General features: G+C 35.7%; 1 protein-coding gene across 1 annotated transcript; it reads right to left on the bottom strand.

Moving 5' to 3' along the window:
- Window positions 1-13,862: 13,862 nt before the first annotated feature.
- On the bottom strand, window positions 13,863-14,790 carry LOC118854020 (olfactory receptor 4C3-like). The gene is given in 2 exon segments (XM_036764327.1): window positions 13,863-14,534; window positions 14,536-14,790. Coding segments are annotated over 2 exon segments (927 nt in total).
- Window positions 14,791-15,465: the final 675 nt, after the last annotated feature.

The following is a 15,465-nucleotide window of genomic DNA, read 5'->3' as shown; positions in this document are numbered from 1 at the left end:
AGACTGTAACCAGTAGATGAATACATGCATCAGCTTATAGGACATGACTGGGGATGAGGCAGGAGTCCAATGTGGTCAGAAGTTACAATAGAAAATAGTAATCCTGCTTGAGAAATGCACTGAATATGGGATCTATGGGATATTCAGGAACACTAACACCTCTAGTGAAAAGGCTTGCTAAGCCCTCTTCAGAGATACTAATTCAACATTAGCGTCCACCTAATTCACCTAACTCTCACTTGCGGCTCCAAGAACCTGTGTCATGTGCAGTGGTGAAGTGCTGGTAAACCATTTTGGCATATGGGCTAAACCAAGTTGAAGGTAACCAACAGGCCTTAAACCTGATAGTTGGTTAGAGGAATGTGAAAGACTTTCCCTGGTTGAATGGACAGAGAAGAATAATTTATTCCAAAGGTTTAGAGATTGATCAGATATCAAAGAAACCAAGGTCATCCACTGCATCCTGTATAATCACCAGGAGCTTTGTCCTGCCGTTGGACTGTGATGACACAGGAAGAAACAATGAGGCTAACAACTTTGTTGTCATATTAATCATATCCACATATCCATATGAAAAAAATATTTTTATTTAGTAATAAGAAAAATAAAATTTTAAAATTCTGGAATTTCATCTCCTACTGATGAAATTGAAACACCTTATTGTTTTTGATCCAAGCCTAAAATTTCAAATCAATAACTTTTTTTGTAGTTTATATTCTCAAATATTTTACCAAGGAACTGAGAGGTTAAATGACTTATCCAAGGTAATAAACCAAACATGTGAAAGACAGGATTTGAACTCAGGTTTTCCTTTCTATCCACTGTATTATGTTACCTCATAGGGAAAAAAGGTGGAAACAATCAATCTTGGAAGGGCTAAACAAAAATAGTTATGCTGGTAAGTACACCATTTATGGTTCTGTGAAATGTTCAATAAACTTTGGGAAAATATTGGAACTTTCTTATTAGCGTGATGGAGCTATTCCTACTGTCTTCCCCAGTGACTCAACTATTTATCCTGGGAAGAGGTTAAAGAAAGAGATTTTCCAGAATTTGCTTGCATGTACTGTAGCTATATCTACTTAAGATCCAAGAAAGCTCTTGCCACCAATGTCCTTGGCACTGTCAAATGATTTAACATCAAAGAGTGAAAGGTAACTAAGTGGTGCAATGGAAATAGCACTAGACCTGGAATCAGGAAGACTTGAGTTCAAATCCAATATCAGACACTCATTAGCTATGTGTGACTTTGGGTGAGCAGTTTAACCTCTATTTGTGTAAGTTTCCTCAATGGTAAAATGGATTTAATAATATTAGCTATGTCCCAAGGCTGTTGTGAAGATCAAATGAGATACTGTTTATACACATGCTATAATAATAATAATAATGATAATAATAATAATAATAATAATGTCTTCCTCCCTTCTTTTCTACTTTCCTTCCTTCTTTCCTTCCTTCCTTCCTTCCTTCCTCTCTCCAATGCCTAAGTGCGTAGATGGTCCCTAATAACTGGTTGTTAACTGAAAAGATTTCTATCTTATTCATCCCTAGCTTTTTATTGAAGTCTCAGATTAGCAAAGAATATGTTGATTTGGTTTATCAGATTTTGTCAGATTTCTCAATGGATCTATACTACAAAGGTGTTTGTTGAAAAACCAAGAATTCATTCATTTCCAGGATTACTTAAGTTATTAATCAGGAAGTTATAGTTTGATAAATGTTCTTCTCACTGAGCTGCAGGTAGGTGAGTTGGTAGGGAAGGGAAGGATTGAGATGAATTGGATATCAAGATGTTCTTTGAGTTGAACTCAATTTGACTCCTACTTTGGATATAAATTATCTGTGTAACCTTCAGCAAGTCACTTAACCTCTCTGTTCCTCAATTTCACCAACTGTAAAATAAAAGAATTAAATCATCCAAGACCACTAAGGTCCCTTACAGTTCCAAATCTACCATCTGATGGCTCCTTGTTCTGTAACTACAGAGGTATAATTAGAGCTTGTCACCCAGAAAGCTAAAATGATTTGTCCCAGGATTTATAGCTAGCATTTATTGGCCTTGTGATTTGAATATTTTTTTCCAAACTCATATTTCAATGTTATTTCTACTACACAATGCTGAATAACAAAAATAACTGAAAAAAAATAAGATGAATCAAGATGTTTTTATTCAATGGTTGTGACTGGCTGGATATATGGGGTTCGTGGGACTAAATGTGAAGTCATATGTGATAGGAAAAGTACATTAAGTCCAGGGAGTTAGAAAAAAAATAAATTTAAAAAAGACCAAACTCCATAAATAAACATCTTACTTCTCAAATAGATTCTGGCTGTATCTATGAACAAACCTGCTCACACATCTCCAGACCAGTTACCGTGAGTTTATCAAGAAAGAGAGTAACCTAATTTTGAGAGGATCAGCAAAAGTTTGACAATGATAACCGTGTATGATGACAGTGATGACTTAATCTCAATTAAAAAAAGATCCAGCCAGTTACTGGGTAAACATAGCCTAAGTCTTGAGTCAATGTAATTAGCCTCTCTGACACAGAAGTCTCACCTATGAGGCCTTTGAACTGGGATTCAATCCCAGATACCCAGACAGCTGGTGTACAAGGGTCCAGTGAGAAGAGAAAGTGCATCCAGGAAAGTTCTGACTGGCTTAGTTACAATAAGTCCCTGTTGGTTAATAAACATATTCTCTTTGGCACCTTTGTAAAATGCCTTTCTCTGGAGCTTCAAAAGTTTTTCTATGTATTGTGTTTGGGAATACATTCTGCCAAGCATCTTATTGTGCAGTAATGAGATCTCATGGGCACAACTTTCTAATTAGCTACATGTGCCAAAGACACAATTAAACTTCATGTTAATTGAGCATTGGAGAGGAACTTTGGAAGTGCTGACATATTTTTAACTTCATCTTTATCACTTACCTCTCATAATAAAGTAGGTTAAAAAATTCTAATAGACTGATTCAATCTCCAGATTATCTATTTATGTTTAGTAAAATTCTAGAAACTACTAAGCATCTGCAGTGATAAAACCACTCTGTTAAACCAGGGAACTATCAAGCTTAAAGACAATAAGTTAGCTCTTTTCAGATCTTATAATCTAATTAGTGTCTAAGACTTATAAAAAGATTAATATATGGTAGAATGTGGAAAAGCAAAAAAGAGATCCATACTAAGCATTCTAGGAAAACTGAAGAGAGATATGATAATTTTCAAAAGGAAAATAAAGAAAAGTTTCATGATAAGCAGAGAACCTGACAAGGATCTTGAAGGATATTATTGAGTTTGTTATACAAGGGTTAACTCCCTGACCTTCACCAAATATTATATCTGTTATACATTGGAAACTATTGGGATGGTAGGATTCTGGGGTTTTTTTTTATCATTGTTATTAATATACCAGCAAAGGTGAACCACCCAAAAACTGTAGTTGTACTCTAGAAAGATACAAATAGAAAGCACACACACATACACACACATATGTGTGTGTGTGTGCCATATATATACATATATATATATATATGTGTGTGTGTGTGTGTGTATATATACACAAATATGCTCCTCCCTGAGTCCACCATAAATTTATGTAAACTTATTTGTGCTTTCACTATGGCAAGGCAATGGTTCTGCTCTTCATTAATCAATTCACTGTTCCTTTCTCCATAAGTGGCTATTTCCAAGTTTCTCCTCTACCCTCAACTTTCTCACCCCATGATATCCTCCTCATCAAAATATATGGTCTGAACGTTTGGCCTCCTACTTTTTTTCCTCTTACACGGGTACCTGCTTGGTGCACACCCTCATGCTCTCATGCCTGCACTATTGTAGAAAACTACTGCTTGGGCTGTGCCTCAGATCTGCTCATTCTAGTCCATCAGCTATCAAAATGAAATGATCTTCCTGACTCCAGGGCAGGTGCTCTACTCATTGTGCCACCTAGCTGCTCCAAAATGATCGTCCTAAATGGCACATCAGACCGTGTCAACCACCCTGCTATTTCTAGGAACAAATATAAAAATCTTTTGAATAAGTTTTAAAACAATTTATTTATAGCTGATCTCCATCCTACTTTTCCAATCTTCTTAATGATTGCTGCCCTCCAGGTGGTCTACCTTCCAATGACACTTCCCTACTTGCTTTTCCTCATGAAAGATAGGTTGTCTCCTGACTCCAGACATTTTCATTTGTTGTCCCCTAATGCTTTGAATTTTCTCACTCTTTTTCTCCAATTCCTGGATACCCTGACTTCTTCAGGTCCCAACCAAAATGTTACTTTCTACAAGAAGTATTTTTCCCCTTAATGGTAATCCATTTTTTTCTATTTTATCTCCAATTTATCATATGTGCACAAATAGAAAGATAGATTTTTCTATCTATCTATCTGCTTTGGTCAAAGGCTAAAAACTAGTACTTAAAAGTAGTCAGAAAGAAGCTTCCATCAGATCTAAGGAGCCCTTTGCCAAAGTTTTAAAATATTTCTTTTATAATGTCCCTGCCAAAAAAAGTGAGGTTCACAGCTGAGTAAGAGATCTATCCTCTTGTGAATAATTTTAACCTACAGTTTCCACTTTGCTATCCTTGCTCTCAACAATCTCAGCAGGTGTTGAGAGTGTTGAGGTTTGACTCCCCAGGTCCATCCAAGTACTGTCCCACCAAAAATATTCTTAATAAATGCTTGTCAATGGAGTCATTCATTGACAGATGGAATGATGCCCAAAAGAGACACTATGGCCTCATTTTAATAGTCGAGATCACCCAAAAGAGATATGAGGATGAGGAGAGAGAAAATGCACCTGTAACTTAAGATGTATGAAATGGCTGACCAAGTGAATTTCCTTCCTGAACATGTCCTACATTCTCTATATCCAAACTTGTCCTCTGTACTTGTGATGTGTCACCGAATTCAAGGTCTGTGGCCTCATGTTCCTTATGTGCCTTCCCCATATGCATGATCCTTGACTGCATGTACTTATCACTCTTGGGCCCCCTTGGATACACTACACATATGTCACCTCCCTAGTGATAGCAGCCTGTGGGAGAATATGCCATATATGTTCTTCAGAGGTGGAAGAACCTTTTATTATTATTTTACTGGTTGTTCTATTGAATTGAGCTTCAGAAATAAGCTGGTTGGCAAAATTCACATTTTGCTAAGGCCTTATGAGCTATGATTTTAAGTTATACTTATCCAGTCTAGTGTAACATTTCTAGGATATCCATGGGTATGGAAGTGATACATCATAGGTTATGTTAAGAAATGGTTCATTGACAGAAGGAGGAAGACTAGGCCTTGATCTAGGAGTCTGACAATACCAAAGTTGATTTGCGTGAGGAGATATGGGAATTTTCTCTGAAGGTTTCTAATGCCAAAACAATACATTTACTTATAACACTTTAATGTTAAACAGGGTGGGACTTCTTTGTTTTCTTCTCTTTTGGAATGCTAAAGCCATCAAGCACCTTTGATGGATTCTTGTCTTTGTTTGAGTCAAAAGTCTTTGATTGGATCAAGAGTCTTTGACCTGCTTAAGCCACTGGAAGACAAGTCACATGGGTTTGAGGAACATGATTGTGATGCATGTTTGTGAAGCCCTCTGACCCTAAACAGGGTATATAAGCTTTGAGGTAGGTGTTTTGCTTTTGGGCTCTCACTCATTGGAAGAACATCCTGTGATCTGAGCAGATGAGACTCTGGGTAGCAGCTAGACCACCCCCTCCCCCCCACCCCAGCTTTGAAAACCCAGATGTTGGTGCTTCTCTCTGTTAACTGTGTGTCTCTGTGTTTATTTGCTCTATTTATATTGTCTCTGTTTATAATTTCTGTTTATATTTGCTCTGAAGTTCAGCATGCTGGCTTTTCCTCCTGAAATAAGTGAATGGCATATGTTTAATTAAAGTAAGATTGTTAACCCCTTAAAGTATCTTTCCTTAGAAAAGCAGATCAAATAACCTGTGCTAGCAGCCCTCTTGTGTTCTGGTGTTATTGGCCTTAAGCAGCCACAGTAGTGGCAAGCAGCATTGTTGTTACAGACCTGATAAGCAGCTCAGTGATCAATACCCACCACAGTCTTAGGAAAGACAAATTAGTACTTAATATCTGAAATATAGCTTGACACAGAAAAAAACTGAAATGACTTCAACCAAATTGAGGTGTTTTGGAACAAATATTCCATGTTTCCAATGCACAATTATTAAATCATGTCCATTTATGTTTTTTGAATATGCATGGAATGATTATCATTAATTTATTTACTTTTGTTCATGTTATAACACCAATGAATTCTAAAGTCAGATAACGAAGAAAGTAAATAGCATTCTTCCTGAGATGACATGGAGAGTTCCAATACACTAATTCACAATTCACTCCAATTTGCTTTCCCCCAGGGAAAGAAAAACAGAAAAGAAATAGATGAATGTATAAATAAATAGATAAACATAAATAAATGAATGGATAGCAAGATAAATAAGCTAATGAATGAAGGGATGAACAAATGTATGAATAAATAAACTAATAAATCAATACATAAATGAATGAAATAAATTAATGGATGTGTGGATAATGTAAGGATAGGTAGATAAGAAAAAAAAGGGACCTAGAAAGTGAACACTCAAATCAACCTTAGAAGAGAAGCCAACATTAGGTATGTAAAGTTGTCGGAGATGGAACTGAATTCTCAGTGAGGTAGAACTCCAACAGCCAAACACATGGCCTTTCCTAGGGTAACAAGAATTGTCTCAGTCTCCCTAATGCTATTGATGGAATGGTATAGGGCATTTTCAACCAGAGATCTCATCATTCCAGGAAGATAATCCACAATATAGTATAGGATTAGGGAAGATTAATAAGAAGGATAGTAAAATATGTATATATGCTAAAAGTATCCAAGGGTGAGGTTTTTTTGAGGGATGTCAGGTACCAGCCTGTATAGCCTATCCCCATTATATGTGTGGAAAGAAGTAAATCAATATGATCCAATGTAAAAATGAAGGAACCAGAGAAGGTACATTGGGGAAGGAGCTAGTCTGTGGAGGATAAAATCAACAGAAAAACAAAATTTTTCTAGAATATGCATCATTCTAGTTCTTACTACTTCAGAGCGTGAGGCTGGTGGGTCACGTGAATTCAGAAATTCTGAGCTACAATAGGCCTAAAGTAGTTTGGATGTCCATACTAAGTTAGCATCGATATGGTGAGTCTATTATGGGATCAAGGAGTTGGATTTGTGACAGTGGCTCCAGGCTACTCAAGAAGGGGTGAAATAGCCCAGGACTGAAACAAAACAGGTCAAAGTTCTCATGCTAATCAATAGTGGGATTGGATCTATGAGTAGTTGTTGCATTTCTACCACTGGTAAGATAGAGAGAGAGAGCTATTCCTTAAAATAATAATAACAAAAGAGCATTTTCATTTGTTCCACTGAGTAACAAGTAAATTAGTTTTTAAATCTTAAAGTGGTTATAAAGATTCTTTCCCAATTTCTGCTTCCCTCCTAATCTTTGTTGTATTGGCATTGCTTGTACAAAAACTTTTCAATTTAATATAATCAAAATTATCCATTTTACATTTTGTAATGCTCTCTATCTCTTGTTTTGTCATAAATGCTACCCTTCTCTATAGATCTGACTGGTAAACTATTCCTTGCTGTCACAAATAGTTTATAGTATCAGCCTTTATTCCTAAATCATGAACGCATTTTGATTTTATTTTGGTATACAGTGTAAGATATTAGTCTATACCCAGTTTCTGCCATGCTATTTTTCCAGTTTTCCCAGCAGTTTTTGTGAAATGGTCAATTAACCCAGAAACTGGATTTTTTGGATTTATCAAAGAGTAGATTGCTATGGTTACTGACTGCTATATTCTTGTATACCTAACCTATTCCACTGATCCACCACTTTGTTTGTTAGCCAGTACCAGGTAGTTTTGATGACTGCTGCTTTTATGGTACAGTTTAATATCTGGTATGGCTAGGTGTAGCACCAATCTGCTAGCAGCTGCTATAGGGGTGTAAGATCCGCCAACAACCAGCACACAGAAAGCTGCCAACACAGGCTGTTTACTTTGCTTTACTAAGGAAAGTAACTTTAAGGGGTTAACAATCTCAGTTTAATCAAATATATAAATATCATTCACAGTTCAGGGGGAAAAGATCAGTACCCTGAACTTCAAGGCAAATACAAACAGAAATTACAAACATCAACAGACAGACCTTGTCTGATTCAAATCACACTATATAGTTACCAGAGAGGAACCTATATCTGGATTGCAAAGTTGGGGGACAGTTGCAGCTTGCCCAGAGTCTCAAAAGTCCTTCCATGAGTGTGCCCCAAAAGTCAAATGCAAAGGTTTCCTCAATTAAATTCTGTTCAGAGCCCTGAGGGCCCTGACCTCACCCAGGCTGTGGGTGGAAAAGTTCCCCATCCCTAGTATAACATCGTATACAAATCAATGACTCCCAATTGTCTCAGTGCTGAGAAATACTCCAAGACAAAAAGATCCCACTTTACCTGCCCCATTCAAACAAAGGCTAGAATCTTTAAAGGCACTTAGGAGAAAACCAAAAAGCCCCACCTTAATTACTATTAGACTAGGTCACCCTCCCTAGCATTTCTTTCCATTAATTCCTTTGATATTTTGGACCTTTTTTGCTTACAGATGAATTTTGTTATTATTTTATCCAGCACTGTATTTTTTTTTGTCTCTGAAAAAGGCCTCATATCTAAAATATACAGGCAACTGATTCAAACTTGTAGGAATACAAGTGATTGCCCAATTGAGAAATGGTGGAAGGATATGAACAGGCAATTATCAGAGGAAGAAACTAAAGATATGTACATTCATATGAAAACAACATTCTAAATCACTATTGATTAGAGGAAATGCAAATCAAAACAACTCTCAGGTACCACATCTCTCCTGTCAGATTGGCTAACATGACAAAACAGGAATTTGATAAATGCTGGAAAGGATGTGGGAAAATTGGAATATTGTTACATTGCTGGTGGAGTTGTGAACTGATCCAAACATTCTGGAGAGCAATTTGGAAATATGCCCAAAGGGCTATAAAAATGTGCATACCCTTTGGCCTAGCAATATCATTTCTAGGGCTATGTCCCAAAAATATGTACAAAAATATTTATAGCAGCTCTTTTTGTGGCGACAAAGAACTGGAAATCAAGGGAATGTCCATCAATTGGGGAATGGCTAAACAAGTTGTGGTATATGAATATAATGGAATACTACTGTGCTATAAGAAATGAGGAGCAGATGGGTTTCGTTATAACCTGGAATGACTTCTATAAACTGATGTCGAGTGAGGGGATCAGAACCAGGAGAAAATTATACACGATTACAGACACATGGTATCTGTAAGGACTAACTTTGATAGACTTGGCTCTTTTCATCAATGCAAGGTTAAAAGACACCTCCAAAAGACTCATAATTGTAAAAGTTATGCATATCCCAGGAAAGAATTATGGAGGTTGAATGCTCTCTCTTTTTTTTCCTTCTTTTTTGGTTTTGTTTCTTCTTTCTCATGATTCATTCCATTGGTTATAATTCTTCTTTACAAGTGGACTATTATGTAAATAAGTTCAATGCGAAGGTATATGTAGAACCTATGTCAAATTACATGCCATCTGTAACAACAATTTGGCTAGCAGCTACTGTGGCTGTATAAAACTAACAACAACCAGCACACAGAATACCACTAACACAGGTTATTTGATCTGCTTTATTAAGGAAAGAAACGTTAAGGGATTAATAATCATACTTTAATCCAACATACAAATATCATTCACTTAGTTCAGAAGGAAAAGTCAGCACCCTGAACTTCAGAGCAAATTCAAATTACAAACATATCCAATATAAACAGACCAAATCACACTTTATAGTTACCAGGAAAGCATCAGATTCTGGGTTTACAAGCTGGGGGCTCTTAAAATGGCTGCTCAGAGTCCCCCAACACTTCCAGTGACTGAGGGCCCCCAAAATCAAAGGGCAACATTGGATCTTATATACCAGTCTCAGGGACCGCAGGATTCATACCTAATCAGCAAAAGGGTGTGGGCCTGGGGCTTTGCATCTAGTAAGGCTTAATCAAAGGCATTTGATCACTTTAGCATTTCTAAAAGAGAAAATTGTATAGAAGTCTCACCTTAATTACCAATACACTGTCTTTGGGGGGAGGGGGGATTAAAGGGAGGGAGAGAAAATTTGGAATTTTAACTTGTGGAATTGGGTATTGTAAAATAAAAACTAAAAAAAATAAATTAAAAAAAAACTTTAAGGTGGTATTTAAATTATAGTTGCTGCTGCTATCACTGATGATGATGAATGATAGCAAATATTATTTTTAGCTCAAAGCCCTCTGAAAGCACACACCTTCCTCAGGCAGGGCTTCATTACTCATCTGATAGAATATAGTATAAGTTCTTTTTGTCCATCCAGGCCTTTATTATTTTCAAGTAGGGGGAATCTATTCATTCCTGAGGTTCTTCCCTAGTTTGAAATCACTTAATTTCTTAGAAAGTGTTTCTTTTCACTAAGTCTAAATCTGCTTCTTTGTAATTATTTGGTATCACTATTTGTGAACTTAGGAAGGAGATTGGTACATATAGTGAAACAGACATTGCATAGAGATTAAAGAGAAATTTCTTACACTCTTAACTCCATCACATATTAGTTGTGTGACCTTTACAAAAGATCTTTATTTCTCTGGATTTATTTCTCTTATATACAAAATGAAGAGTTTGGACTGGGTGATTCTAATATGCCAGCTCCAAATCTATGATTTTATAAATCAAGAACATTACTATGCATGTTCATACATGGACATATGCACACACAGAGTGCAGAGACTTACAGATATATATATATATATATATATATATATATATATATATATATATATACACATATATGTATATATATAGATAGATATAGATATAAATGCATATAGTCACATTCATATATGTGCATTGCACACATATAAGTATATGCATATGTGTGTTTATATAGACAATGTTCTTCTTGAGATACCATGGTACAATCTATGGGAGGTGATTTTTATCCTAGGTTATGAACAACAGAGGAAAATATATCACTATATAATCTTTTGTCTTTTGGCTTGCTAAGTTAGGAAATTTTGTCAGAGAAATTCAGAATTATGGAAGTATCATATTGAAACTGATCAGATTTCCCTCCCTGATCCCAGGGGTTACAGAAGCAGTGACTTTCAAATTTGATATGAAAGAAAACTCCACTCCAAAGAAAGACATTTTAGCCAAGTCACTACAAAGGTGGGGCCATGCTAGAGAATCAGAGGTTCCCAAAGTGGAAAATACAGCTCCACATCAAGCACTGAAAAGATCAGGGGCAGTAGTAGACTTGGGTACAAATGTGTGGGGCATTGAATAAAAATAAGGGGGCTTTGGAAGCATAAGGAAAAAAGAGAAGAGGAGGAAATTTGGCAAAACCATTTTTACATTTTTCAAGTGCTGTATGACACAGTTAAAGTCATAGTGATTATATTATTTTCTAAATAAACACACTACATGCAAGTTATAACTGACCAGTGGTGAAGTCCACTTACAGGTCTTAACAAGCAAGTGTTGGCAGGCAATCATTGCTCATGGTCAGGAAGTCCAGCAAGCATCTGCAGGAATATGTGCATGTAATGACTTGTTTACAATATAATACTGTATGGTTATGTGACACAATGTTACATCATCAAAATTTCAATGAAGGAAAAAACACATATTTACAATAATTTATTAAATTTAATATGCATCATTTAAATATATGTATACATATTTAATATTGTTTTGAAAGGATGCAAATTTCAAAAAAAAATTAAAGGGTTAAAGAAAGTAGATTTTTCAGGAAGGCATGGAGTAATTATTTTTTGAAAAGGGAGCAGTAGGCCAAATAATTTTTGGAACAACCGATCTAGGAGGTATGCCTTGACCTTACATGCACTCCCTTTCCTGGTTCCATGTGCCCCAAGACTCTTGGTGGGTGGCTTTTGATGGTAATGGAAATTGTAACATCATAAGTGTTAATAGGTCAAGCAAATGATTAGGAAACATACTGGTGAGTGAGACAACCCTGAGTTCCTGACCCTTTCCTCTCCCATCTCTCCACCTCTGATTGTAAGGTAGGCTTCCTTTAATTGTTTCAACATCCAGTTATAAAGACCCAAATGGAGATCTCAAAGCTGTTTCTCCAAAAAAATGGTTCCCGGTCCTTTATGTCCATTAATTTCTAACTGTACATCTTTATGTTCACATGGTGTCCACCAGAAACAAATCTAATCCTATGTGTCTGTTTTCAGGCATATAATTGCTAATATGATTTGGATTTTAATGCAATAGTGTCATTTTTTTAAGTTAAGATGGGTGTAGGAAAGGGCCTTTCATTTTCTCTAGAGAAGACAGAAAAACAAAACATATCCCAATCATCTCCTATACTGGGTAAAGTGATCCATGTTGAAAAAAAAAGGCTCCCAAAAGGCTTCAAACTAGAAACTAACATTGTTGCTATTGAAGGCAGTAAAGTAGTTTCTCTTCCATTCCTGTGGATGTTTATTAATTTGGCATTGTCCAATCAATACCCTCTCTCCCAATTTTTCATTAAATTTTACAAGTGAAGATATGTGTTATTATTTCTTAGCTCCATCATGTATACTCATAAGCTCCATCACAAGAGAGAACTTGTTACAAGTAAGAGCAATATGTTGATTAATGTCTTCATGTTATATGGTCTTTTCTCTAAATAATCACATCTCATTGTAATGAATAAAAGCCTACCCAATACTGATCCCTCTATTCTAATATCATACTTGATCACATGAGACTTCCAGCTGTTTCCAAAGACATAAGTATATACAAACAGTCATGTGCGTTTGTGGGCTCATGCAAGCATGCACACATATACACAAACACATACAGACACACAAGAGATATAGATTAAAAAAAATCTTTGAGGTTAACAAAAAGAATAATTCACAGGATCTAAAGTCAATTTTCAAAGAGAAAGTACAGCAATGTCCTTCATCTTGGATTTATGGGCATTCCTAATGAGGTTTGTAGATAGATTTTTAGGTGGATGTGATTTGGAAAGGAAAAAAAAAATGATTACCTATTTTTACCAATGTCTAAGTCTAATTTTTTTACTTAAATTTCATATGCAGGCATTAAATATTATTCAGAGATGGGGACCATAGACATCACTAGACTGTCAAATGTGGTTTATGATGGAAAATGTTTTATGAACCCTAGGTTGACATATTAGAAATTTTGCATCCTTCCAGATTATTTTCGTTAACTTGGAGTCATACTTGGCATTTTAGAATCCTTAACAGCATGCTTGAGTTCTGAGACAGTTGACCAGAAATAAAATTATCTACAGCCCCAGCATCCAGCAGTTTATCCGACATCATTCAATATAAAGATGAAATGGATTTTTTTCTATGTATAAGTGTGACTGAAATTTGTGAGGTATGTAGCAAGGCAAAATAAAAAAAAAGTGATGGTTGTACAGCACTTCTCTAATAAAATTTATTATTTATTCCACAAACATGGAAAAAATATACAACTAAGTAGATACTTGATTTAAATAAGAATAATTTGCATTCACATAAAGCAAGGTTGTCAAAACATGTGACCATTTGTTAATACATCAGTATCTTAGTAGATATGTTTCCATTTGTCTGTATTTGCAATCAGAAAATAAGACCTTGAATTTGTCACATAAAATGAGGGTAAAAATTTACAAAGCATATATAGTCATTTTGGAAAAAGACTCCAAGAGTATGAATAAAAAATTAGCAAGATTCTTGATATTTAAAATCATTTATAATCTGAAGCTACTTTTCTACTCCATAACTTCCTCATGGCATTTTTTACCTCTTCATTTCTTACTGTGTAGATAAGTGGATTTAACATGGGTGTGACAAGAGTGTAAAATACAGTTACAGTTTTATCCATGGGGAATGTAACTACTGGTCGCAGATACATAAACATACAGGGGACAAAGAACAAGATCACTACAGTGATGTGGGAGCTACAAGTAGACAAAGCCTTGAGTCTCCCTGCAGAGCTGTAACTTCTCAGGGAATGCAGGATAATGCCATAGGAGAACATCAAAACAACAAAACTAATCATTGAAATTAACCCTGCATTGGCAACAACCAACAGACCAATGAGGAAAGTGTCTGTGCAGGCAAGTTGAATCAAGGGAATAATGTCACACACAAAGTGATCTATAATATTGGGCCCACAGAAAGGAAGCCAGACTATGGTGAAAATCTGTCCTATTGAATGCAGGAAGCCCACTGTCCAAGCCAATCCAACGAGGCAACAGCAAAGGCGGTGGTTCATTATTGTCATGTAATGCAGAGGTCTGCAGATGGCCACATACCTGTCAAAGGCCATTACTATGAGAAGGACAATCTCAGAAGTCCCAAGAAAATGCTCTAGAAAAAGCTGGGTCATGCATGCATTGAAGGAGATGGTTTTTTTTTTCATGGAGCAAATCCACAAGCATTTTGGGGATCATTGATGTTGGATACAAAGCATCAATCAGAGACAAGAATGCTAGAAAGAAGTACATTGGCGAGACCAGAGTCTGGCTAGAAGCAATGGTGATCACAATGAGCATATTACTCATGACAGTGATAATATAAGTGATTAAAAATATAACAAATATGACTTTCTGCATCTCAGGATTCCTCATGAGACCCAATAGAACAAATTCAGTTACATTCCTATTTGCCATCTCACCTTTATACAGATGTTGAATTCAGTGGTAATTTCCAGTTATCTTAAGGACATATAGATGTTTCTAAATGTAGGCACTGTCTGATGATTTCAAGTATTCTGACTGTAATGAGAGATTCCTTTTCACAATACACCTATGAAACACTCAAGAAGATATATATTATAGGGTCTACTTTACACAAACAAATATCGATCCTCCAATAAGCATTTATTAAATAACCACATTCTAGATATTGGGGACATAAAGATCGACAAAATATTATCTGCCTTTAAAAAGATTCCATACCATAAGAGAAGGCAACATGCAAGTATACACAAAATATTTATATAATACATAAACACTAATTTTATACAAAAGGCATGAGCAGCTGGCTATGCAAAGGTTTGGAGAAAGGAAATGGATTATTTTTCTAATTTCCAACTGGTGTATTATGACATCACAAGGGGGTGAGAGCATAATTTTTGCCAAGTAAAAGAATAAAATGTACTTTAAGAAATTGCTTCTGACTTATGGGAATTATATGTCACATTTTATAATAGACGTCAATAAGAAAATATTCATTTTCTAGGAATGAGATTTATCAAGTCTTGTTAAACAATATTTTGATGAAATGTGGATAGTTATTCTTAGGTACTTTACAGTTGTTTATGTGGCATTCTCACTTATAAATAA

The sequence above is a fragment of the Trichosurus vulpecula genome, chromosome 6, assembly GCF_011100635.1.
Source record: "Trichosurus vulpecula isolate mTriVul1 chromosome 6, mTriVul1.pri, whole genome shotgun sequence".
Lineage (NCBI taxonomy): Eukaryota > Metazoa > Chordata > Mammalia > Diprotodontia > Phalangeridae > Trichosurus > Trichosurus vulpecula.
The sequence above is the reverse complement of the archived record's forward strand: the minus strand, read 5'-3'. Positions and strand labels throughout refer to the sequence as shown.